Source organism: Thunnus thynnus, chromosome 11 (assembly GCF_963924715.1).
Source record: "Thunnus thynnus chromosome 11, fThuThy2.1, whole genome shotgun sequence".
In the NCBI taxonomy this organism is placed as follows: Eukaryota; Metazoa; Chordata; class Actinopteri; order Scombriformes; family Scombridae; genus Thunnus; species Thunnus thynnus.
In genome coordinates, this window is record NC_089527.1 from 16667708 (window position 1) to 16695259 (window position 27552).

Genomic DNA, 27552 nt, shown 5'->3' on the forward strand with positions numbered 1-27552 from the left:
ATTAGCTACCTTGTAACACTAGCTTTCGACCAAATAATGCAACATCTTTGACCTAAAATATTAAAATAAAATAAAAAATAATAAAAAAAAAACTCGAGTGTGTTGGCAGGGGGACGTGACGTCATGGCGGTTGGTCGTTGTGTCTTTTCCGTTGGTTGCTCTGACTGAGGGAAGGAGGAGAACCAGCCGTTTGCTGGTGAACAACAAAGTGAGGAATATGCGCTCACTTGTCGGACTAGTCGCTGTCGTTGTTGCAGCCAGCTTGTACCTGTACTCACTATCCCTCTACCTCCCTCCGGCACCACGGAGAAGCTCTCACGCAACTTCCAAGACCGAGCATGCTGAAACGGAAGAGTCCGAGGAGCCGACTGACAGCTCCGAAGAGTCCAGGTGACTAAGCTAAGCTGTAGCATGATAGCTACGTATTTCCATAGGATGTAACGCCAAATAAGTCTCTCCACAATGCCTAAGGTGGCATTGAAATTGTATGCTTCTCTAAGGTTATTATCCCTTAAGATAGCTGACTAATGCTCTCATGCTCCCATCTCCTCCACTCTGTCTTTCACACACAGATGCACTCATCAACCAGAAATAAGTTACCATTTTCTGAATAATTGCACAGTAATTCAGCACACTACGGTCTATTAATATTATCATGACTTTACAGCTGCAACGATCACACGATTTATCGATTAGTTGCCAACTGTTAAATTAATTGACAGCTATTTTGATAACCGATTAATTAATTTGAATCTTTTTTCTCTTTTTTTTAAGAAATCATGTCCAAATTCTCTGAATTTAGCTTCTCAAATATGAATATTTTCTGGCTTCTTTAATCTTCTGTGACAGTAAACTGAATATCTTTGGGTTGTGGACAAAACAAGACATTTGAGGACGTCTCCTTTGGCTTTGGGAAACAGTGATTGATATTTTTCTTACTTTTCTGACATTTTATGGACCAAATAACTAATTTAATCGATTAATCGAGAAAATAATAAACAGATGAATTGATAATGAAAATAATCGTTAGTTGCAGCCCTACATGAATTACTGGATTAATAGATTAATAGGTGACTTTGAACTACTGTCAAACTCAGTGACAACGAATCATGAATCAATCATCGTAATGTATCTCAGATGATTTCAGATTTTGTACTTATCAGCTAAACCTGATAAGCCAAACCAAGGTCCATATGTGACCTCAGCACTCGTTGGTTTTGGCCTGAGAAGAGATGTCCTCATCTAACCAGGTTCAATTACCTGATTTAGAGATTATAAAAATATTATACAACTATTTTTCATTTCAAAAGTTCAATTGCTGGACATGAGATGTCTTCACTGAAAAGTCTATTTTCAGTGTTTGTGCACTGGAGGCTTCAGGATTTCACATCGCATCTGTGTAGGTTGCATACTGGACCAGGTTTGACTTAAAACTAGTTGTGATGTTACTCAGTTTACTGTCATAGAAGACTTAAGAAACCAGAAAATATTCACATTTAAGAAGCTGGAACCAGAGAATTTTAGCATTTTTTCTTAAAAATAATTTTAAAAAAGACTCAAAACAGGTATGACTTAAAATCTTTCTGTGTATTGTATATTTGTATTTTATGACATATATTGTTTATTATAAATGTATAATTTTAAATGTTATATATTATACAATAGCCTAAAGCAGAACAAAAACAGTGTTAACACCATTATTTAATGATGTATTATTGTTGAAGATGTATTATTATGATTGATGATTAAGACTGATCATGATGATGATTGTATTATTATTATTGTTAATGATGTATTTTATTGAATGTGTTTTTTTTACGTTTAAGTATGTACATTTTCCCTGTGCAAAAACCTAAGAAAGTATATTTAAAAAGTAAAAAAAAGACTCAAAACGATTAGTAGATAGATAGTTGTAGATTAATTTGTCAATCTAATAATCAATTAATCGAGTAAACAAAACAAGCAGTTTGAAGGCCTCACCTTGAGCTCTGAAACTGTGATGGCCATGTTTCATTATTTTCTGACATTTTATCTACAAATTGATTAATTGAGATAATCGGCAGATCAGTCGTTAATGAAAATAATTGATAGTTGCCTCCCTAATGTGAGACAAATTGGGTAAAATACTTCTAAATTACAAATATCAGCATGCTTTCATTTACTTTGCACTTCAGTATGTGACTATTATGTGACACATGGTTTTGTATTTGTTAGCAGATATATTGTTACCATGTTTTTTTTGTCCATATTTCCCAGCGCTGTCTGTACATGAAGGATGAGCGGATGATGAGACTAACTGGAGTGTTGTGATGTTGTGGCAGGTTGAAGTTCCCGTCAGACTTGGAGGAGTTGAGGGAACTGGCTGAGCTGCTGCAGTTTTACAAGACAGAGCACACTGGATATGTCCTTGTACTCTTCTGTAGTGCTTATCTCTACAAGCAGTCCTTTGCCATTCCTGGATCCTCGTTCCTGGTACGTTTAAAAATAGCTTCAAATGTTCTCTGTACTGATGCTGGATGACAAGGGGGACGTTGTGACCGAGTGAACAAATGGTGTGTGTTAAAATACGATTAAAAGTAAATCTTTGGATTTTAGTGGATAAGAATTGGGACGTGGACATTGGAACATGTCTGAATATATGTGACAGAGAAAAGAGACATGGTTTAAAATTTTCCAAGAACAAAACCGCTTGCAGGAAAATAGGCCTGCATGTCATGTGTGGCTTGGGACTCTTCTTTAAAGACGCCATGCAGATGATGAAAATATTCAACTAGTGCAACAAACAAAGGGATGTCAGTCTTGCCTTTTTGTGTCAGTCATACAGGACTTTGTCAAGAAATCTTGACTCACATTAGTTTTATACTTTCTACCATCTGTGCTGTTGAGTGTGTCACACCGAGATGAGACCTCAACCACACGCCACATGCAGGTTAAAGTGGTAAAATCTTACCCTTAAAATCACTGTTAGATCAGAGTGTTTCTCTCCTTTCACAGGTAGAGATACAGTAGATCTGAGATGATTATTACAAACATATTGATGATGTCTTGTAACACAGGCTTCTCATTGTGCAGAACATTCTCGCAGGAGCTATATTTGGACCGTATGAAGGACTGCTGCTTGCCTGTGTGCTCACCACTGTGGGCTCCACCATGTGCTACCTTTTGTCCCAGGCCTTTGGAAAACACTACATCGTTAACCTCTTCCCTGATAAAGTCTCCATGCTGCAGAGAAAGGTACGTTTTCTTGTAAAGAGAACATATTCAAGGCAACAAATATTGAAAGTGTTTGTATGAAATTATATTTGACAGCAGGCAAACTTGTAGAGAACTGTTGCACAAATCTCAACATTCAACTGTTGCTTTAAGGGGCAAATATCTTCTGCATAAATGATAGAAAGGAAAAAGATCTGCACACTGTTGACATATAAATATAAATACAAGAAGCCTACGCATCTTCACTTTACTTGATACTTACAATTTACGTACATGATACTTCCAAAGTGCAAATAGTGCACAAATTTTTTAGTTATATAACCATCATTGGTGTTTTATAAAAGTCTAGAATTAAAATAAAATTATTATACGTAATCCACTGTTAAATACATCTCATTACTGCAAGGTAGGGCTGCAACTAATCTGACAATTAATTTCCCATTAATCAATTAGTCATTCAGTCTATAAAATGTCAGAAAATGGTGAAAAATGTCAATCACTGTTAGCCAAAGGTGACGTCCTCAAATGTCTTGTTTTGTCTAAAACCCATAGATCTTAAGTTTACTATCATAGAAGACTGAAGAAACCAGTAAATATTCACATTTGAGAATCTGGAATAAAAAAAATTTGTATTATTCTTTTAGAAAATTACTCAAAATGTTTAATCGATCATCAAAATTGTTGCCGTATAATTTTCTGTCAGTCAACTTCTTGATAAATTGACTAATCGTTGCAGCTCTATAACAATACATACAAAACAGAATCCTTTGTCTTAAGAGCTGCAACCATCAGTCATCTAGAAAACTGTTCATGCAAAATGTAATTGGATTTTCCACTTAAAAATTCTCCACCGACAGAGGAGGACTTATCTTTGCAATGCTTTTTGTAAAATCCCTTTAGATAAGTTGTGTAAACCTCACAACCTTTAAGAGGAAATATGACACTTACTTGAACAGGAGGCGATGCTACGTACTGACAATGAATCTGAGTCAAAACTAAATGCTTCCAACGAGTATTCAGAGTTATTTTTTCCAGACATAACACGTGATTATCATTTGTAAGTAAATCTAAAGTGAAAACAGGTTTTTTTCGCAGTGTTATTCATCAAAAATGGATCTGATTCTTCTCCAACTATAACAACATCAAATGATGATTCCTGTTGATGAGCTACACAGCCTGTTGTTATTGTGGTTGCTGTCATTTGACACTGGATTTCTTTTGTTATTACAATATCAGAAACCGATGTGACAGAACATCTCATCTAACATCTAACATCTCGCTCTCTCTCTCTCTTTCTCAGGTGGAGGAGAACCAGGACTGTCTGTTCTTCTTCCTGCTCTTCTTGAGATTCTTTCCAATGACTCCCAACTGGTTTCTGAACATGTCTGCTCCAATTGTAAACATCCCCATCACCTTCTTCTTCTGCTCAGTCTTCATTGGTGAGCACATGCAGACACCCTCTCCACATTCATCATACTGTACAACATGTAGTCACTCTGCCTGACAAATAATGTAAACAATAAATGAAGTAACTGAATCCAATCTGTACTAAAGTTTGGTCATAATAGGTTGCATGACAATTACTAATTATTTAATATTCGTCATCCACCTGCACTCTTTATATATTTGTCTCATTCCTGTTAGTTTCAATGTGTGACTGTGAGATTTGTTGATTCAGTTTGTCTGTGTTGTGTCTGTGATCTGTTGACAAGAGTTTTGAGTCTGTTCTTGATATATTTTTAACAGTAATTTTGCATTTTTTCTAATGGTGCACCTGCAGTTTGGGCTAAGATGATTTAGACTGTGGAGTTTTGTTAGTTGTTGCTTTTAAACTCACACATCAGTGTCCAGATTATAGATAACAAATGCTGTTATTTAGGATATATCCTACTTCATTTTCCTCCAGACCGAAACTTTTTTATTCATTATTTTGTCGTTTTTCATAAATTGTCAGAAAATCACAGAAAACCCAGGCACCCTGGTGTGAATTAAGAACCACAACATGCAGCTGGAGACCTTTGTTGCACGTTTGTTTTCATCTCTCTGCTGTCAGCTACCAAATAATGTAAAATGTTCCAAAACAGAGAAGAAAATCACTGAAAGCAGATATGCATCCATCAGTTCAAACAAGAATACCAAAGCAGTTTTCTCAGCACTGCAAATAACGTTTCCTATCATGTGTCTCTGCAGTTTGTTCATTATTTGCTCTGTTTTCTATCTGCTTTCACAGGCCTCCTTCCCTACAACTTCATCTGTGTCCAGACGGGCGTCATGTTGTCCGAGGTGTCGTCGCTTGATGACCTGTTCTCCTGGGAGCGGCTGCTGCAGCTGCTGGCCATCGCCTGCATGGCTCTGCTGCCCGGTGCCCTCATCCGCCGCTACAGTCAGCGCCGTCTGAAACTGGATGCGCCATTGCAGAATGGACTCGCCACAAATAAGAAGATCCAGTAATCAGTTCTGGGCATGAGTTTGCTTCCTGGCGCTTCGATGCCCTCAAAGTGATTGTCTTTTAAAGTGCGACTCTTCGGAAAACCTTTGTGCACACACGTGTGTCAAGGTCACTTTTATTTGAAGTGCTTTACTTCTCTGGAGTTGGAAAGGGATCACAGCTTTTAGAAAAACGGCACCGTGATATTGGAAGCTGAGTTTTTTTTGTTGTTTTTTTTTTTTTTTACCAAATGTTATTGTGTGCCACAACGTGTGAGCACATCATATACAGAATATGTATATAGATGTATGAATGTACAGTAATCATGGAGAGAGAGAGGGAAGGATTTTAAGGAAACTTTGCTCCTGCATGTGTGTGACACAGTGTGAGTTCTGCTTCGATCTAAACAAGTGTTTTAAGTGCCTGTTAAGCAGTTTTGGACTATTTCAAACTTCTACCTCAGACATGAACAAGTGGAAACATTAATGTAAATGTTCAGGTTCAGATGATTGTTTTGTTGGGTTTGTGTTAATTATTTGTAACTAAAATACTTGTGTTTGTGTATATACTATACAACTTAAAAGTTGTATTTTTCTTGCTTTATGAAGGTACGACAAAATCGCTATATAATACTGACAATCACATTTTCCAACTTCAGTATAAATTGTAATACAGTGTTTAGGGCAGTTTTTTTTTTACTGTTTTTCAAGAGTTTGGACAAGTTGTGAAATTTAGAGACCAGTATTTGCACTCATAAGACCTGAGTGCCATGTTGAAGAGTTATTTTGAGTAATTAATTAAATTATGTCATGATTTCATGCTATCTAATGAGCTGGATTCTTATTTGAAAGTGAATGTGCAGTAAATTCAGTCAGCGTGAAGCTTCTGTTAAATCAAACCTGAAGTTTTTGCTGTCTCTTTCATGAGCTTTTTGTACAGTAATCTGGTCCAACAGCATCTACGCTGCATTAAGTTTTGTTTTTTTTTTCTTTTGGGTCAAGATGTGTATTGTCATGTAAGCGTTCTGTTTAATCAGAGATTAAATTAAATTATTTGAAGCGTACTTTAATACACAGTGACATTTGTGGTGTGTCAGATCACAGATGATTTGGCACCTTTATTCCAGAGGTGAAAAAAAAAACAATTTTGAAGTAATAAAACAACAGAAAACACGTGAAAATCAGCATTTTCTTTCAAATTTTCTTTATTGCTCAGATCCAGGTTGCTCAGCAATACAGTTCACTCACAACTCAAAACAACAGCATGGCTGTAACCAGAAAAGGCATGGATCCACGAGATATATTGAACACGGATCGTATGTCTGTCCAGCGCACAGTCACCAATTACCTTGAGGTGTTTGGGACCTTTTGGCCCACATGGGAAACTTTAGGGTCGTGACCTACTGAGGAAACAAAAGGAATCCCCCAAATGGTGAAATGTTGTTAATAAATGGATCCATGTAAAACCACTACTGAAAGTCTAGTGCTATATGAAGTGTAGTACATACTGGATCACCTAAAACAGTCTCATGCAATGATTTGTGTTTTCTCATTTAACAAGACGGGACAAAAACACTGCTGTGGTTCTGCATACATCTGACCAGACTTTACTAAATCCTTCCTCAGCTAATCCATATTTTTTGGATGGTTGTTGAATGCCCTCTTTTCTGTTCAGTCCCAAAGGCAGAACAAGTTTTATCCGCTTTTTTTTTCCAGACCTGGATACTCTGTCATCCCTCCTTCTTTGCATGTCACAAATTCTTATATTTTATTTGCACCATTCTGATTCCTGAATCTGTTCAAAAATCCTAGCTAGCATATTTTAAAACCACAATTTAACAGCTAGTATTGGTAGTGATCTAAGAGGAATGAATATTAAAGCAAAGAATCCCAGCTACGACTCCAGACTACATTATTAAATCAGTGTAAATGACGAGAAAAACCAGATCAACAGAAAACAAAATAAAGCCTAAACTATCCAACCACCATGTGATATGACTAACAACACTCGTACACCCTCAGTGATGTGTGTAATTGTGGTTTTCGGGTACTGAATATTAACACCTAGCAACACCCCACAAAACTTAGAAACACCAATCCTTGGAAGTAAAAAAAGAAAAAAAAAAACTATCATCTTGACAAGTTTCGCCTCAGACTTACAGATGTCTCAACAACCAGGATGCTCTGCTTACAACACCACCACGATGAAAACGAACATCTTGAACCAGCTAGAGGGAAACCTGCACTTAAAGGACCAGAGTGTAGGACTTAGTGGCATCTAGTGGTGAGGTTGCAGATTGCAGCAAAATGAATAACCCTCCCCTTCCAAGCACGTAGGAGAACCTACGTTGGCTGCAAAACTCACAAAAAACACGAAAGGCCCTCTCTTGAGCGACTGATTGATTGATTGATGGATTTGTCTGTTCTGGGCCACTGTAGAAACATGGTGGTGCAACATGGCGGCTTCTGTGGAAGAGAACCTGCTCCATGGGTGCATTATAAGAGCTGGAAACGGCATCGCCGCTCAGTGTTGCAGCCAATTTTTCCAAGTGGCCACTGCGAAAAAAATCCCCCTGCAGCCCAAAAAGCATTTTCCCCATAGACCATCATTGTAAAAGAGACGTCTGCAAAACTGTTGACAGGACACCTCGAACTGCAAACAAGGTCAATTATGACTTTCTATTATAAATTTTTGATCCATGGAGGTTTTATATTTGTAAAACTTTCCTCGAGATGAGAAAAGTGATTTAAAAATCCATGACGTAACAATGTAACAGACCACAATGTAAAGTCTATGGGCCGAGGGGGAACTCAAGGGTGGGCCGCATATCCCCGGAAGTAAACCTGGAAACCAGAAACTATTCTTAAACAATTCTTATTGGACTAAATAGGCGCCATTTTCGGTCCGGTATCCAGCTCTTATAATACATCCATTACCCGCTCCCCTCTGTAGATGTAAAGGGCTCATTCTAAGGTAACAAAAACACAACAATTCTTATTTTAAGGTGATTATACATTAATTAACACATACTTATGAATATTATATTCCATTTCCCGCCACGACCGCTCCGAAGATGCCACTAAATTCTACACACCGCGCCTTTAAAGAGCCAAAAACACAAGAGAGACAGAGGTCTGAAGAGTCCTCCGCAATGCAAGAAAAGAGCGTCAACTTCAAAACTGCTCTAGAAACTACTGCTGACAGTCAAACAAACCATGAGTGAAAAGCTGTTTTCTCCGAGACATGTCCTACTACGGCGAAGCAGACCACCACAGGAGTCATGCGTTGCGAGTAGAAGCACCGTACTGCATTCATGTGGGTAAGGTCAGGGTATTGATCAGGTCTGGTGAGCGATCATCAGTATGAGGTACTGTACTGGCTGTGGGGAGGCTTGTTTAAACAGCCTCAGGCATTGTGTGAGTTTGAGAGACCTTTTATGTTTTTTTATTTTAGCACTGCTAGTCTGTGTTCACTGGGACAAAAATGATCTGCCTCATCTTATGACACAAGTCTGCCCTCCAAAAGGTTAACAAAAAAAAAAAAAAAAAAATCAGCTCTCAACAGTTAAAAAAACTCCAAAGACAAACACTAACTTTCACTAGATCATTCATTTATTTAATTCTTTTGCCCTACATCAGTTTTAGTAACTAAAGTCAGCCTTTGATTCTGAGAGGTAATTCTGAAATGTACAGCACAACAAAAAGAAAAATTCAAAATCGGTAGATCGATGAGAAAACCACTTAGAGAGTCAGTTTTTGAGGGAAGCTGTGACCACTCTAAACTTCTCTCAAAGTCTCTCTCACGATGCAGGTGCAGACTGATAAGTGTTATAGCGAGACAGAGAATGATGCATTTATGTGTGACTCTATTGTACATGTTTACAGATATACAGTTATCTTGTCGTACACAGTGACATTTCATCGACTAGAGTTGTTCTACATTCTACACAGAAGACTAGGGTTTTACACCATGTTCAAGAGTCCTGTCAGTGTATTTTTGCAGCTTTGTGTTTTCTTCAAATCAACCCCAGAGTATGCTGTTATCAAATAGAGCTGGTAAGATCGGGTTGGATTGTTACAAAAATTCCTTTTTCACAAGTGAATAAACTTCATTGTTTTGTTTTTTTTTGTTTGTTTTTTTTTGTTTTTTTTTTTAAGTCTCAAAAAACCTGGAGGTACAGTCGGGAAAAACAGGAGGTACAGTTGGTTAGTTTCTGTTTCTATCAGCTGATTTATATTGTTTTCTTTCTTTGATTGGTGAAATCAGTACACAACATCCTCATTCAGAACCACTTCGGGCAGGTATGTACCCCTTAGATCCTGCTCTTCATTCCTTTCTAGCAAAAAATCGATTTGGAAAAATCCTTTGACGTGTATCATTAAGAGGTTGTATGGCGTCCAGGCAAAGACAGTCCAACAGAGTTGACTACGGTTTACAAAGTTTCACTTGTCGGCTGGACCTGAAGAGTTTAGAGATTACTGTAGATTCTCTTGTTCTTTTTTTCATTAAAAAAGAAAATTAAAAACGCTCAAAATGATCAGTTAACAAGGCATACAAAATGTGGAAAAAGGGGAAATGAAAGATTGGACTGAGGTACCCTGAAGCCTGAGGTAGATCACAATACTGACATGCGCACTGTTCACATCCTGACCAAAGTTAACGCGGTGGTTCACTTTACTGTTCTCCCATTTTTTCAGGTTTTTATTTATATTATTATTCATAGTCTAGTTTTCAAGAAAATAAACACTTCCCTTCAAAATAATATGGCAGTGTCCCACTGAGGAAAAAAAGAAAAGGACTTTGTTTTCTTTTGTTTCTTATCAATAGCTCTCATCACAAAATAGGAAAAAAATAGATTCATAAATATTACTCTCTCTTTTTATATATATATATACACACACACATGCGCACACGCACACACACATACACACACGCGCGGAGGAAGCTGTGCGTGTTGGCAATAACCTTGCGTCTGGAAGATGAAGCTGATGGGTTCGATGTCTTGATAGGTGACGAAATAAGGCAACAAGCTTCCATGGTCTCCAAAGTAAAGCACAAAGGGGACACCAGGACCTGCGTGTCCAGCGTACTCGCACAGCAGTCGGCCAGCTCGCAAAATAAACGAACGAAAACAAAAGCGTTAAAGTAAAAGGAGAAAAAAAAAAAAAAAAAGAAGCGAGAGTGAGAATGACAATCTGTGTGTGTCTGTGCCGCTGGCCTGGCCTGCTGGACACGGCAGGTGGGGGGGGTGGGTGGGGGGGATTTTTTTTTTTTTTTTTTTTCTAAAAGGCTGCATATCGTACATTCACAGCTGTCATGTCAAGCCGTTTTAGAAAGCTCCCTGACAAGAGAGGGTTAAAGCCAAACGCGGCTGCGGTCACGTTTGTGGTTGTGTGTGTACCACAGGTCATACAGTGCCTCCCCATAAACTCCCACCCTATATCTAATTTTTCCTCACTGCCACTCCATAGGTATGCACTCTCCCTCCCTCCCCTCCCTCCCCTCCCCAACCCACTAACCGGGCCCTCGCCTCACATTTTGTTTTTCGCCCTCGTGACGTCCTCGTAAGGCTGAGCGTGTGGCGGTGCACATTCAAAATACCTGTCAACAAGCAAAGATGCACCGATTGTTTGCTTTTAAGACGTCAATTTGCTCTGATCGTTGAGGAGGATGTCTTTTGACACGTCCTTTTGATTTTTTTTTTTTATCATCAGGACAATAAGCATGAATGTAGATACAGTCTACTCTACAGCATGGGAGAGTGATACCCAAAAAAAAAAAAAAAAAATCCCTCTGTTGCATTTAACTTCTGTTGAGCACAAGTGGCAGTCAGTTCAACGTTATCAAAAGGCTAAAAAGGAAAAAAAAAAAAAAAAAAGAAAAAAAAAGTGTTTCTTGACGACAAATATTTTTATCCTATTAAAAATAACATTATGATTGATGAGAGAGAGTGATGAGAACGTGATAGCAGAAATTAGCAGAAAAGAAAGAAAAAAAAAAAGTGTAGCATCAGATATGAATGGTGCGAAACATTTCATAGGGACGTTATCTTTTGCGTTGGCACACACACAGGCTTGTTACAAAAATTCAGAACCATTCACCATATTACTAACGGTGGGGAGGAGGGGGGGGAGGGGGTGCTCGTTTTGATTTCAGTGACCTAAAATATGAACAAATGAGGGAAACCGCTATATGTGGCTGCTGCAGCCCGATCGATCTCTGGAACAAGCAAAATATTAAAAACAACACCAAGACTTACTGTTATTTTGATAGACAAATAACAGTTCATACTGTCAGTGTGTATCAATATACTTTTCTACCCTGTATTAATACTGCTAAGGATATTTAATCAAACTCTTGTGAGAGAAGGCGTTCCATTGTAACTCACTCTTGCTCTAACCCAAAGTATGAATCACAATGCCTCACCTACGCTCGTGTTAATACAGTTGCTTTTTCTGTTAGGCCTATGTTAGTCCAACTAAAGAGATAACGTTATGCAGGGCGACATACTACTTCCTGTTTTACCTTTTTAACTGTGAAGACAACAGTTCCCAAATTCTCTGCCATTTCCACCTTTCTTGATTTTTTTTTTTGTTGTTGTTTTTTTTAATTGTTTTGGTCTTTTTTTGTCTGTTTTTGCAGTTATATCAGTACGGTTTCTCCCACTCTATCTGCTCTCACAGGGCTGGCAGTGCACACAATGCCCTCAGCCTTTGGCTCTCACTTGTTTCCCCCCTCGTGAAGTTCTTTGGTTTTGATCCCGGTGCTGCTGGTCTGCCCTGCATGTCCCCCTTGGCCTTGGCCTTTGTCTGGGTAGGTCTCTGTCCGTTTGGGAGGGCTACATTCATTGGCTGGCGCCCACTGGAGCCACCCCGCTGGTCACTTGGAGTGGTGCGGTGACACGGCGGCGCCCTGCTGGTGCTTCTGTTCCTGTTGTTTGACCTGCTGAATGATCTCCCGGATCTTCCTCTGTGCAGTCTGTTGGAAAGACGTCACATGCAGGATGAGGTGTTAACTGAGACATGACAAGATGTCCATATGAAAATAACAGCAAGTTGATAAAGTACAGTACAATAAAAGGGAAAGCAGCTCCACAATGCTTAAAAACAGCAAACAAATATAATGAGCTCTAGTTGAATTTAAACTGTCATCAATTTCTTAAGGTTTTGTCAAAAATAGTGTTTACTTACTAGTGTAAGTAAGATTAATGGGATCTGTAGTTGTTGAATGCTGACAAAATAATTGTTGATGGGTATGTTCATGATGTTAAAACATTAATCAGGTCATACATACAGTACTGTGCAAAAGTTTTAGATATTTTAGATGTTTAGATTCTCATCTATTATGCAATACCATCAGGGAGGCGTCTGAAAGGCCCCAAATTTATTCTGCAGCATGACAACGACCCCAAACATACAGTCAGAGTCATAAAAACCATCTTCAGTGACAAGAAGAACAAGGAGTCCTGCAAAAGATGGGACGCCCCCCACAGAGCCTTGATCTCAACATCATGGAGTCAGTCTGGGATTACATGAAGAGACAGAAGCAGCTGAGACACCTGAATCCACAGAACAGCTGAAACAAATTCTCCAAGATGCTTTGAACAACCGACCTGACAAGTACCTTGAAAAACTGTGTGCAGTTGTACCGAGGAGAGCCTGTGTTGTTTTAAAGGCAAAGCATGGTCACATCAGATATTGATTTCATTAAGGTTTCTTGTCTTTCGTGCAATTTGTATGAAGTTAACTGATATGAAAAACTATTAATGGAATTATTTTTGAGAGCATCCTCACTTTACATTTAGCATCTAAAACCTTTGCACAGTACTGTACATATATTGAAAGTATAAGTGATGGACGGTGGACAAAATGAACAGTGTAAAAATTTGTTCCACAGTTTATCTGAAGCTAATATAAGACTTAACAGTTTGGGTTATACAAATTAAGTTGATATTTTCCAAAGTTACAGTTGTTTTTAATACAAAATTCCCTTTTTTCATTACTGTCCCTGCATTGAAGCCCAACAAGGAAACACAAAGAGGGAATTTCATACAAAAAAGACTGTTACTTTGGAAGATAACCTCTTTATTTGTCTGAATGAGATTCATAGTAGCTTCATATTTTGACGACCCGCTGATACCAGTCAGTTCAGTAGCAGATACGCAATGAGAAAAGAAAGTTCCTGTTTCATGATTCAGCTTTTGACAACCATCGATGAAAGATGAAAGAAACGATGAAAGAAACCCCTTCTGTGGCCTTGGTGTATTATAGTGATAGTAAAGTACATGTGTCACCTTCAAAGCTGCCATTAAACACACACCTAAACATACTTTTACCTCAATATGGTACATAAATACATAAATAATTATTTAGTCTTTAGAGCATGTACACCTATGGTACACAGACAAAGGTGATTTCAATTATTCTGCCTGATTAGACCTTTTCTCAGGTGTGCGGGTGTGCGCCGGCCGTGCATGATTGTCACTTTTGTGTTAGTTTTGTTGCAGCTGTAATTTTTACACCTTTATCATTGTTATTAGTACACGAGGCCCAGTGAACTCACATAATTATCATAAATCCACCCAGCTTCAACCTGAGCAGAGGTCTAATTAGCCAAAATAACCCCTGTGGAGGTTTGCAGGGCCTTTAACTGAGTAACGTCAAACATTTACATTTAATTACTTATTTTGCTCTTTTCATTCAGTTTTTTTTATTTATCTTTCAGTTGATTATCGTCTCGTATACATTTAGTGATAGTAGATACTGTATGCAACAGTTAGTTTTGGTTTCAGTTTAAATGTATTATGCATAGCCATGGTACGCTCGCACAGGCGTTTTTTGATGATTAAGCTTCTTCTCAGGTCCACCCTGTGGGTGTGTATAGACAACACATAACTGACATCCTCCTGACTCTCGTGTTGAGGCAATTCAAAACGAAACTGTTTCAGCGGAGTACGCTGAAATCAGCTATAATGTCAACTGATAAATAAAATTGGATAAAAGAGTGCAGAATCGCTTTGACAGCCAAAATGAGCAAAGACACAAAACACAAACCAAACAAAAGTGAGCAACAGTCACAAGTGAGGCACATACATAGCTGCTCAATTAAGAGTTGTTGTGAAATGCATAATTTGCACATTAACAATGTCACGCTCATCAAACTAATCATCCAAAAATAACCAACAACAACTGTGTGTTTTCAGGGCCCTAAACTTGTTTTGCATACCTGGCTGGCAAAGAAATGCCCACTGATTTTCACAAAGACCTCGTCGTTCTCGTCTGGAGTTTGGTCCCGCGGTACGATGACCTCAGCGCTCGTAAGGTTTTGCAGCTCGTTCACCTGGAAAACAAACCAGTCCAGAGGTCACCTCCAGCCTGACTTCTAAAACACACTGACATCACTTGTAAAAGGTATCAAATTACAGTAAACAAGGTACTATTTGATGTACAGTGTGGAGCACTTTTACTGATATTTATTGCGCTTGTGTTAAAATCTCTGTATATAATTATAAATAGTAGCTCATCTCAGTAAAAGGTTTCTAGTTTAAAAAAGAAAATGTCGTTAAAACTGATATTTTCCAAAAGAACAGAGTTCAGACTACAGTAGGTGGGAAGTGGAAATGTAAAAATAAATTGCACAAAGAACAGGTTTCTCTCCTTGCTGACTAATTTTTTTACCTTTGACCAAACACATCTAATTATTATGGAGATGTAAAATTGCCCCTTTTGATATAAAAAGTATCTGTTTATGTCAGAGTAAAATAACAGACTTTCAAAATTACTCCCAAAAGACTTCCGACCTTAACCGTAATTCAGTTCATTTTCTCTCCTGTGCATCAACTCACCGTCTTGCCGCCTTTACCGATGACCCTGCCAGCTGCAGTCGAGGGAACCTTGATGTGCGTCTCCAGTTTGACCTCTTCCTTCGCTGAGAAGAAGTTCTCCTCTTTCAGCTTTCCAAATATCCGACCTTGGGCCTGGAATACAGAGGAGGGTATGAGGCAAGGAGAGACTGGGGAAAATGGGGATACACAATGATCCACTGCTGTTTACTAGAATACAGAACGGATGATTTTTGAAAAGATGTTTATGAATTTCAAGCAGCAATTTCATCCTCAAAAATGTATGAATACAATTTCAGTATAAAACTGTCATTTTTAACAAACATTCATGCGCACATTCATGGTATTTTTACCTTAAACTGAGCCTCTGGGGTTCCAGTAATGATAACCATCCTCTCAGTAACATCTGGGCTCTCAGCTGGGGCGATCTGACATACACACAGAGAGGAGTTATGGAGACAAATAAGGACAACATTTGGTCGAAAGCTGTTGAGCTTGTTCTGTTGTAATGCATTTAACGGCTGCATCATCTGAGAAGCCAGCAAATTCTTAAAACGCCTTAAATTACGTTACAAAAAACCACTGACCAGCTGTCCCACCTCCCTAGATGGACCATGAATAACCTCCGGTGTGGTCTGCCAACTTGATAACTTCACCTTAACGCTCGATTTGAGGCTTTGAAAAATGCATTTAACCCGTATTTGTGGACTCAACCCTACACGTTGATCAGAGAGGGTTTGACCACCTCCCTCCCCTTCTCGCTGAAGTGAGCACTTTACTGACACACGCTGACAAACCCACCTTAATGGAAGCTCCAGCAAAGTGGGCAAGTTGTTTGATGTGCTGGCCCTTCTTGCCAATCAGAGCTCCGACTGCCTGAGTTGGAATAAAGAGGTAGACGACCTCCTGTTCTGGAGCCTGTTGCTAAAAAAAACACACACACAAAAAAAATCAACATAACCACACAGTAAAAAGATGTTTTACTACACTTTTACTCTACTGCTGACGGTGGCAAACATGCATGCACTGACAACAGAACAGAGACAAACACTTGATTTAACTTGTCAGATACTTGAAGAGCAGCCGAGAACGATGACACCACATGCAAGCAAAGCTAAATTGAACTCTCTTCGAGGGTTTGCGCTTTGGGTAAACATCCCACTTTGGCTGCGTCTGAATGGAATATTTCCTATTAGGGCCAATGGTTGCCCTGTGTTTTTGTTTTTCTTAGCATGGTAACACTCATGTACTTGAGGTTTATAAAGTGAATTTTTACGAGCCACAGGACAACTCTAGGCTGAAAAGTCCCCATCCAGAAATATTTGTGGTGTTCTGGTGAATGGGTGATGGTACGCAGGAATGTTCGACTCACTGTCCAACGCTAGACGCTGACTGAGAGGTTGTCATGGTCTGTTATTTATGTCTCCCTCTCTATTAGTCTTATATCTTTTCGCAGGAGTCTTGTAGGAGTTCTCCCTTGCCACACACAGGGAAGATAACTTTTCCTAAGCTTGTGTGGAAAAAAACATGGCTTTCAAATTGCCCTCTACTATTCAAAATAATCATCTAGCAACACAAAACACAAGAAGTGAGCAGGAGAGTCTCCAATCACCACGGCAACATTGACTGTAGTGCAGATTTAAGGGAACATACTGAGTGCTGGTGGGGGATGGCACTTGCTGGAGGAACCCCGTACAGGCCACTGAGATGTGAAGAGTGACTCTGAAAGTGAAGTGACAAGCAGACCGATCAGATGGCGCTCATACTAACACACATTCATTCACACACGCACGTACACAACTGGAGCTCCTATTAGGGGAATTTCAGGGCATAAACTCTGAGTGAATCACACTCTAACTTTCTTGACTAGGAAGCACGCAAATACATTCTCACACTGTGTCTCACACCACTTTGGCTTGCCTCAGGCTATGAGTGGAGACTTTGATTTACAGACAAACTGACTCATCTCTGGAGAAGATGGGGGAATTCTGGTTGTTTCAAACTGTGTGTAACATCATGCAAGAAGTCATCACACTATTGTTTTTTCAAAAAGCATTTCAGGGGCACCCGGTTTACTATGTGTTGGAAACAAATTGCTTTATCAAGTCAAAACTAATTCCTTCAGGGATTGTGCGTTGCTTTGCTGGGTGAATAAAACCAACACTCGACTTCCAAATGAGGTATTCTTTATCTTTTTTCCCTCTCACCTTTTATGGTTGTGTGTGCAGAGGTCGTGTGTGAAAAAGGAGCGTGTACTCACTAAGAATGGGTTGTATCCTGCTGGTGCCACAGGGGTCACTGCACCGCGTGGTCCAGCAGCAGGGGGCAGCACCGGCAGACCAGAGGAGAAGATGCCCAGAGCGTTCAGGTTCAAGCCTGGGATAAGGTTGGCCTGTTGCTGTTGAGGAGAGACAGATTTTAGATACGGGCTGAAAACTACAAGAAAAGTGGGGAAGACTTCATGACAAACTATAGAGATAAATTAGACACAGCAGTGGATTAGTTTAAACTGATTTTAAAATGGGTTTTACATCCACAGGCATCCATGAGTTATCCTTTCTGTTGCAAGAGGACGCTGACTACTATAGTTTTATCTGCAGTGAGCTCAACTTCTACCGCTGATAAGAAGTGAAGAGTAAATGCGGAAAAAAACGCATCACTCCTTCTAGGTGAGCATATTCTTTTTTACTTCTTTTTTAAAAAAAAAAAAAATAACACCCTAAGGGCCTTAATTCTTTAACTGTCCTTTATTTAATCTGACAACAAACTGAGGTCACAGAAACAAACATAAATCTTGCTTTTAATGTTTTCCTCTTACATCACCTTCAAGGAGAGAAAAGAAATGAATGTGTCCGACTAAATTTAAGGTGAAAAGCTGCAGCCATTCAACTCAATCGAGAAAATACACCAAACATTCTCTAGTTCCAGTTTATCAGACGTTTTTGTTATGTTAAATTGAAAATATTGGGGTTTTGGATTCTTATTCAGACAACACAAGTATTTAGAGGCATTTTTCATCTTTTTCTAATATTTTATAGACCAAATTTTTGATCAATTTATCAAGAAAATAATCCATAGATAATGAAAATGAGTTGTAGCCCTAGTTAGGTGAGTAGATCCTTTACTACTGTACCTCTAACTGCATTATTTATACTTGTGTGTGTGCTGTGTATGTGCATGACAAAAATATTTCAGTCAGCTATTCTGGTTTTCATGGCCGACAACACGCTGTCTCCTTTCACTTCCTTGTTACTTTTCAAAGTTTTGTGTAATGTCCACGGTGTCACGCTAGATGGCCCTAACCGCTTACTGTGTAGACACACGGTCCCAACAGGTGCCAGGACCGCTCACACCAGCCAGCACAATTTGACTGCATGCTGTGTGATACCTCTTGATGATTATTTCCAAGCCGGCATTCGGATCGTCGAAAATTAGGGAGAAAATTGGCAGCGTGCATGCAATTAACGGAGAATAAGCGGTTGTAGTCTGAGAAGCGACAGTGATTCTGAATCTCATCTGTGTGTCACTGCGACGGAGAGCGTGCGGTGTGTGTGATATCGTCACTATCTCTCCTCCTCTGAAGTTGACCTCTCTGGCTGCGGCACCGGTGATGTCATCAGGGCAGTGTGAAAGAGGAGCTGGGTGAGGGAGCAGCCTACAGATATCAGACGGATGCTGGGAAACGCAGTGTGTTACAGCAGACACACAGCGGGGGGGAAGTGAGTGTGAGTCAGAGGCTCTGTGAAACAGGCACACACGTACGCAGACACGCAGCGCTCACACACTCGAGTCACTGATGAGCTATTTGGTGATTGTTTACTGTTATCCATTTACTAAGCATACAACAACCGGTATTACTAACGCTGGTCGTGATATGTGTGAATGGGAGGGCGATATCATCCTCCTGTGTATCATCACTCCACTCTGTTGTTCACCTGTCAGTCTATGTGAGTCAACCTGAGATCATTACCCTAAACACACACACACACAAACACACACAGATGAGACTTTTAAAAGGCCTGCAGATGGTAACCTTTGAGTTCGGCTTACATTTATAGCAGCAATGTCATTCTCGTAGGCTTCCCTCAGTTTCTTCATGATCTCCGCCTCGGCTTTACAACACGCCTCCAAGCTGCCCTTCACCGTGATGGTCCTCTCAGGGTTGTAAATGGTTAAGTCTTGTAACCTGCAAGGGAGATCACACACAAACACACACACACACACACAAATAAGTACTCCCATTATGCAAATACAAACACAGAGAACAGGCACAGTCATATTCTGCTCACATATTTTCTCAGAAGGGCAGCAGATTTTAATTGGATTTCCTGTGTTTGTGCTTATCTCACTCAAGTGTTACTGTAGGTTGTATCATTGCTGTCAAAGCTGACGGTAAAATTATTTTCTTAGGAAATCAGAAAAACCATCTGCTGATGACAGAATTCTGGTAATTTAGTATTACACTTCCATAAAGTTTAACAACTCACAATAAAAGAGAGAGAGTGGTCAAAATCCTGACTTTAAGCTCTCTAGTATGAGTCAAGCTCAAAAAAGCCTGGATCCTACACTTCCCATAATGCAACTCAATGGCATCTTTCATTAGACCCTCCCTTCCTGGTTCTTTTAAACTCCACACCTCCAATTTGTAACACGGGCTTTCCGGGAAAAAAAAAAAAAAGTCTCCAAGACCAAATTTAGATAAACCAGATGACATCATCAGGATTATTTCCTCAGACTTGACAAAGTCTTCTCCAGAGCCGCAGAAGAAATTTCACAACCACTAACCGTGATGAAGGTCAAGATGCAACACAGTGATGTGCATATACAGATAAAATGGAGTCACATATCCTTGCCTATTATTTTCTGAATAGAAAAACTAGGGTAAAAGAGGCAATAGAGTGTAAAAACACTGCTGCAAAACATTTAGCTTGATCTCTTAATTTTGTGTAACAGCTGAATCACAGCTCAATCTCTCTGGATTTAACCACAGTTAGGTTCAAAAAAGTTTTAAGCCTTTTGCGAGACACATATTTTTCAAATCACGAATGATGATGCTCACCTTGATCTTTTTTCCCCTCACCTTTGCAGGAGCCTCAGAGAGCAGGTGAGCTGAAAACAGCGCTACTGAGCACATCAGTCATATCTAAACTAAATCTTTTTTAACGACTCTATAAAGTACATGATGGCTCCATAAACTACTTTGGCTGAAAGTTCAAACAAACAACACCTTTGGGCCTTTGTAGCAGAACCAGTTTATTCTCTGCTCAGTGTCTGTGGACGTGGAGAACACTCCAAAAGGATTTCACCGAGCCGTGAAAATTGTACGTACTGTCTGCCTCTTCTTAGAAGGACCATCTCCTTCCCGCTTCTTCTTTCTCCTCCACTCTGTCTCTTTCTCAAGGCTCATTATGCCCTCAGAGCTCACAGAGACAGAGCAATTCATTAGCCCTAAATGAACGAGGGCTGGTGAGCACAGTCCGTTAAATGGGGTGTAATCACCACCTTACTAATATCATGTTCTGGAGTGAAGGAGCTGTAATCAACTCTTAACATTTGTTCTCTAACAACTCAGTTAAGTGAAACCACACGCTGCGAAGGCTAATGGGCACGGAGGGAGAGAGGTGTGGCGCCAAGAAGTTGAAGTCACTGCCTGTTATTTGTGCATTGGTAAAATTTAAGTACAAACTTTGCCTTTGAACTTTGAAGTATAATTGCTGCTATTCAACAATGCCACTGTCATACAAGCACTTAGTGAGTGTGTGTGTTTTCCTCAAGGTGCTAATACAACCAGAAGCGTAGCTGCGGAGCGCCGTGGGCGCGTGTGAAAGTAGCAGGAGAGACGACTTACGAGGAGATGGTAATCTTGGTCCCTGTCTCCTCCTCAATCTTCTTCAGGTTGCGGCCCTCCTTCCCAATCAGTCGCCCCACCAGGCTGTTGTGGGCGAGGATTTTCAGAGGGATGTCCTCCGTCCTGCATACACACACACACACACACACACACGTGAGGTAAGATGACTGGGCACAAGCTCCGCTGGATGTCACTGATGTGGTGTGAGGAATGTTATGGTGTGATGGGGATGAACAGGAATGTGGATAGCTGCCCAGCATGAAGTGCTGTTGAAAGCACAGGGCACAATGTTAAGACACAAACCTTTCGTTTAATAGTGTGTAAATGATGTCAGTGTCTTTTGGATAAAATGAAATACTTTAAGTATTCACACGCGGATTTTGTGTCCACATGCACCCAAAAGTTGTTGCTATAAAAATAAACTGATCAATGTGGTTTACAGTAAACAAGAAAACAGCTCAGAAAGTGCTTCTGGTAACAGAATGTGAAGAGAAAAACAGGGTAAAATATGCCTATAAGACCCTATAAGCAAGAAAAAATACAATAAATAATGAAGCAAATTTCACATCAATTTTTTTCATCAAAAGAAAAAGATCAGATAAAAAAACTTGTTTTGATTCTTCATCATTTGCATCAGTTTCCTTGAAAATCTCCTGAAAAAAACCAATGTAATTCTGCACAAATTTTAGGCAAAGTTGTGGCAGCGTTCAACTGGTACACTTCCAATTCATTTATTCTAACTGATTACGAAGCACCTGAGTCTGTGCAACAGAAAGTCAGCTGAAAATGCAAAAATGTAAAAACTGTGTCCGGCAAGCACACAATTCAATGTAACGAATAAAGTTTATAAAAATGAATGAATTATTAATGGAAAATTACTTGAGATAAATAGAGCAGTTCTTTCAAAGAAATTCCTCTGGAAATCAACAACTGCTTTCAAACGCAACACAACTAACTAAAATAACTAAAACAACAGTCTCAGAACTCTATTTTCCCTGTAATTAGAACCAAATTACACAGTAATTTCTAGGAAATAGTAAATAACTAACCCGTAAAATAAAGCATCTCTGATTTATTCATTTATAAGTGTATGCATTTTTTTTAGTATAATTTTGATATAATCTATATTGTGGGGTGTGAGTGTGAATGTAAGTTGTGGTGGAGGGAAACCAGATGCTGTGGTTGTTTTTGGGCTGGGTCACAGGCCTACTGGTGGTGGTGTGTGTGTGTGTGTGTGTGTGTGTGTGTGTGTGTGTGTATAAGGGAGGGGGTGGCAGGTCAGAGCACGTTATAATCTTTGAGTGTGGATCTGGGCTGTGGGGTGAAATTAGTTTGGGGTGAGCTGTGGGGCAAGTAAGGGGAGATGGCAGTGTTGTGAGTTTAGAGGCCAACTTCAGTAGTTTGGGTTTCACAGGGTGTTGGGCCCCTTAGATGTGGTGAAATTAGAGGGTGTGGGGAAAGCGGAAGTGACAGGTTCATTTCTGCAGGTGTGGCACCCATGTTGAGGCAATTTAAAGGAAACTACTGGTGGCATTTAAAGCTACAGCCCACTACTATCTACAATGGCTTTATGACATTATGACATTGACATTATGGCTGTCATTCAAGATTCATATTCAACATTTGACTCAAAAATTAAAGATTAAACTAGGCTTGTATAGAATTAACTTCTTCCACTCCCACCCTCCTACCATAGATCCATTTTTGGGGGGAACAGGGGATGTTTAGGGGGAGATGGCAGGTCAACACTATATGCCACATAGAAGTGGTATACATCATCTGAAAGCTGGGAGCCTGAAGATTAATTTGACATGCAGTTTAAAACTGTTTGTCAAGTTTTACTAGTAATAAATTTGTAATGAACAGTGTGTTTTGGTTAGGCGCCTATTCAAATTTTTAAAGTTTAGAGTGTATATGGGCTTAGAACATTATAATGGAAGTATATGATAGCCATTCATATGCTCAAATATGTCTATAAAGTCGTTGCAGCAATTTTTGGGTTGATATCATTTGTTACACAGATTTGGTGCAAAATTCAACCATTTTTGACCACTCCAGAATTGATAAAAATGGTCAAAAATCCCTTCAAAATACTACATTAAGACACCAAGACCTTGAGGAACATCATAGAAAAATTTATGCTGTGATTTGGTATCAAAAACCTTTGACATTTGGAGATTTCTGTAAGAATTGCATTTTACAGCGATTGGATGGCAAGTAGAGGCAGCAGCGGGGTCTGGAAATTGCTTAGAAAGCCCCTTATTGTCAATAATATACCTAGGAAATCCAAACATCCTCTGAATGCCCTATGTCTCTAGTTTCATCCTAGAGGTCACAATAGGCCATTTTATACAGCGAGGTCAGTTTTCAAAAGATCGTCTCACTACAATGAAAAGGCTACTATGGGGATTAACATCATGAATACAATTGGACTCATTGAATCCAAAAGAGCTTTCCAGTCATACCCAATTCATATAATTTCCAAGACTGTTTAGGGATCCCAGTATGCAGAAATATTCAAATACACCATTTTTAAAATAGACAAAAATACCAAAAAACACATTCATACTGCATGCAAAAAACTGCATGGGATTAGCATAAAGTGGGCATGTCTGTAAAGGGGAGACTCATGGGTACCCATACACCCCATTTTCATTCAGATATCTTGAGGCAAGTGGTCAGTGGTATAAAATGACCTATTGTGACCTCAACTGGCCATGCCAGTTTTTCCCTCACCAAAATTTAGCCTAACTTTGGAGCATTATTTAGCCCCCTTCCTGACGAGCTAGCATCACATCCAATACCAATCCAGTACCAGTCGATTCCTTAGATCGTCTAGTTTCATATGATACCAGTATCTTCACTGAAGCTTTAAAACTGAGCCCACAAAAGCCTCTGAAAGACAGTAATGTCACCTGCGGACGCCGACATCCTCAGGGAGTTGAAGAGGTTAAAGGCTATCTGTCTTTTTTAAACCGTTAAACTACTGTGCAGTTAACTTAAATGCTTGTAATTGATTATGGCAATATTCTGTATTGTCATGCTGCCCCATCATCAATCCAGCAGCTAAACTCTGTTTATCACAAACGACAGATTTCATGCTCATCATTGTTCTCTGTATCACAAGATTGGATGGACTCCCTAACAGACAAGAAGAAATAATCATCTCATGATAATCATCTATAAAGCTCTACTGTTGAAGCTTCCAAACATCTCTTCTCTCATTTAAATCATGTAATTACAGTGCATGATCCAGTAACTATAAATATCTCATATGTTCGCACTAATGTTGGCAGAACTGGTTTCAGGTACTAAATACCTTTTACATGGAATGAACTGCAAACTGCCTTCAAACTAGAGTATTTCTTTCCCCTTGGAGATTTTAAAGCTTCACTATCTGATGTTTCTTGTGACTCTTGTTACTGTTTTTATTTATAGTTTGTTGATTGCGTCCTTCTGACCTTAATTGTGTTGTTTCTGTTTGCTGATTGTGTGCTTGTCTCAGTGTTTCTTGTTCTCAGGTCTCTCTTGAAAAAGAGATCTCAACCTCAATGAGACTACCTGTATAAAATAAAGATTTAAATAAAATTTTAAAAAAACCAAACATCTGGTTTACATTTCTCTGAGTCATGGTGTAATGCACGCTGGTGTATGTTTTCTTTTCAACCTTAGCAAACTTTAACACAATAGAAGAAGAAGATACAAATGTGGCCGCAAAGTTTTAAGACCTAACTTCCTCTGGATGTCAGGAGATTGACAGGAAGCAAAGTGTGATTTCTATCACAGCAAGTTGTGAAAAGTTTTATTTAGAAGCAATGCTCAAGATTTTCATCCAATCAAACAGCCTGAAATACTCTCTGGTGCCATGAGAAGTCTTTGAATGCACACAAAGACACAAAAGCACCGGGTGCAATCAAATGGCAAAATAAGCAACCCAATCTGAAATCTACAAATATCTCTAACAATGCTGGTAGTGTGCACACATCACCGGGAGTAATGTAAATGAGTGCAGAACCCTTGACAAACAATACATTTAAAGTGATAAACAAAGATAAACACGGGTATTATGTGTGAAAGGTGGGTGATGAAGCTCAAAGAGTTTAAAAGCTGCAGTATCTTGTTAAAAATGTCAAGCCCAATTAGACATGTTGACCTCATTTCTTAAATGCTAAGCTGCGATCACATGTTCACACCGTGTTTACTGTGTTAGTGGTCCAAGCCAGAGAATGCACAGTGAGATTAAAAAGTGTGCAGGCAGGTTAAAGGATGAGATTACAGGCTGCACACATTATAGCTAATCTCCCCCATGGAAGTGTATACATGCTCTGGATAAGCACATTCGAGTGTGTTTATGTGCATGTTTAGGAACGTTCGCGTGTGCTTGAGTGCCGACTCACGTCTTGGTCTCGTTGGCCTCCTTCTGCATGATGTCCAGGATCATGCGACAGGCGGAGGAGCAGCCCTCCGGAGTTGAGTGGATGGTAATGGGCTTTTCTGCCGCACCTGCATTTTCCTTCCGATGAATGTCCACCCTGGGAGAGGCATGGACACGACATAGACAGAGTGGAATAAAGACAGAGAGAGTATTAAAGTCAACTCTGCTTGCATTGCATATTGATTTGAAAGAAGCAAAGAGAAATAAAATTGCAGTGCTGAAAAGAAAAACAAAGATATCAAAAAGGGAACAAACAAATCAAGATAAACTGGAAAATATAAGGCAGCAGTAAACATGCCATCCTCTACTCATGAAGCAGTCATTATTTGGGCATCTCGTTTCCAAATATTATTTCACAACTTTTCCTGTGAGCTATCTTGAATCCCACGTCAGACAATTGGACTTCATTGATTTTTTTTATGAATTCAAGCTTCAACAAAATTAGAGCAGAGCTGTCTGAGACTTAAAAAGACCATGAACAAAGCAGGAAAGACAAAAAACCACCAGGAAAGATTTAGCGTGATTAACGAGAGTCTTCATCAGAGTATCTTACTTGGACTGCGTCTGTTTGGTGACATTCTTGATGGTGAGGCCCTCCTTGCCGATGATGGCTCCCACGAACTGAGTAGGCACGAGCATGCGCAGGGGGAAGTCGTGTTGCCGGGGGCGCAGAGCGCCGAAGCCTCCTGAGGGCCCAGGCTGAGGAGTGCCCTGGTCCCGGGACGATCGACCCCCGCGCCGTGTGCGAGCAGCCTGGACGGGCGGAGCAGCATCCATGTCCATGATATATGACACGTTGAAGGAGTAGTCGTCAAACTGGTGTCCTGTCAACTTCTCAATGGCTCTGGGGGGAAGTGAACACAAGGTGGAGGAGGAAGAGGAGCAGAAGATGATGAGGAGAGAGGAAGGAAGAAGAACAAAGGACGAGACATAAAGAGGAGGAGGAAGAGGAGAGGGAAGAAGGAATAAGAGAATAAGAGGTATGCGGCATAATAATGATGAGTCGATGTAAATCACATAAATAGATACATGAATACAATAAAAAAATACTGTCTTAAATGAAAGATCAGATTTCTTCTCAAGTCTCTGATATACTTGCTTTTAACGACACATGTACACATGACGGCTACCTCGCATTTACTGTGCACGTCATAAGGAATGAAGACATTTAAGCACATAAACAGTGGAAGTATATAAGGATTTGAAGCAAAGTCGGCAGCACACTCTGAACAAGCAACAGCAACAAAGGTGGAAAAATTTAAAGAAGCACTAAGACTATGTCCACAATATGCCGGCTAGTTTTTTAAACTATGTTCATGTGTGAAAACGAAGTTAAAGAAACATCTGAGCAAAGAGTAAAGTGCTAAATCTCATCTAAAGCCAACGCCTGGCAGGACGCTGGCTGTGATGTACCCTGTTTTAATACAGCTGAATTCACAGTTTGGTTTTTGTCATTTACATATTTTACTGTTTGTGGTGTCAGAGTAGTTTTGATTGCGGATCGCAGAGTACTACCTCTTAACCCATCAATCATTCCCGCATACAACAGCTGCACCGTGTGACTGGAAATATTTGAAATGAGTGATCACACGGAAAACGAGAGACGACAAAAGGTTGTCTTCTTACGTTTACTGCCAGACGCACTACAACAGCAACTGGGCAGGATTACATCATCGTTTTCCAAAAGGCTGGCGGTTTGAAATTGATCCACTCTGGAGACGTTTTTAATGCTGAACAAACTCGGCTTAATGTGAACAAACTCTAATAGAAACTTGTTGCTGCTGCTG

At 39.7% G+C, this 27552-nt stretch overlaps 2 protein-coding genes across 6 annotated transcripts in view; one reads left to right on the top strand and one right to left on the bottom strand.

Annotated features, from left to right (window-relative positions):
- Positions 1-106: 106 nt before the first annotated feature.
- tmem41aa (transmembrane protein 41aa) lies at positions 107-6704 on the top strand. Its single transcript, XM_067603411.1, has 5 exons — positions 107-390; positions 2322-2472; positions 3073-3234; positions 4514-4652; positions 5444-6704. The coding sequence occupies exons 1-5, from the start codon at positions 218-220 to the stop codon at positions 5662-5664; spliced, it is 846 nt and encodes a 281-aa protein (XP_067459512.1). The 5' UTR covers positions 107-217; the 3' UTR covers positions 5665-6704.
- Positions 6705-6827: 123 nt separating this feature from the next.
- Positions 6828-27552, bottom strand: part of igf2bp2a (insulin-like growth factor 2 mRNA binding protein 2a) — a 69245-nt gene continuing 48520 nt past the window's right edge. For all 5 annotated transcript variants that reach the window (XM_067603408.1, XM_067603406.1, XM_067603407.1 and 2 more), the window contains 11 exons: positions 26319-26609; positions 25728-25862; positions 21331-21453; positions 19533-19668; positions 17743-17880; positions 17136-17204; positions 16284-16406; positions 15836-15910; positions 15486-15617; positions 14867-14980; positions 6828-12619 (listed from right to left, as the gene is read on the bottom strand). In XM_067603408.1, the coding sequence (XP_067459509.1) occupies positions 12521-12619; positions 14867-14980; positions 15486-15617; positions 15836-15910; positions 16284-16406; positions 17136-17204; positions 17743-17880; positions 19533-19668; positions 21331-21453; positions 25728-25862; positions 26319-26609 (1435 nt within the window). In that variant the 3' untranslated portion in view covers positions 6828-12520. The remainder of the gene's footprint in view (positions 12620-14866; positions 14981-15485; positions 15618-15835; positions 15911-16283; positions 16407-17135; positions 17205-17742; positions 17881-19532; positions 19669-21330; positions 21454-25727; positions 25863-26318; positions 26610-27552) is intronic.

Bases quoted from the DNA above. Each gene is read 5' to 3' on its own strand.
- tmem41aa (XM_067603411.1), top strand. From the start codon at position 218: ATGCGCTCACTTGTCGGACTAGTCGCTGTCGTTGTTGCAGCCAGCTTG. The intron at 391-2,321 runs GTGACTAAGCTA...ATGTTGTGGCAG, and splicing joins GACAGCTCCGAAGAGTCCAG to GTTGAAGTTCCCGTCAGACT. The intron at 4,653-5,443 runs GTGAGCACATGC...CTGCTTTCACAG, and splicing joins CTTCTGCTCAGTCTTCATTG to GCCTCCTTCCCTACAACTTC.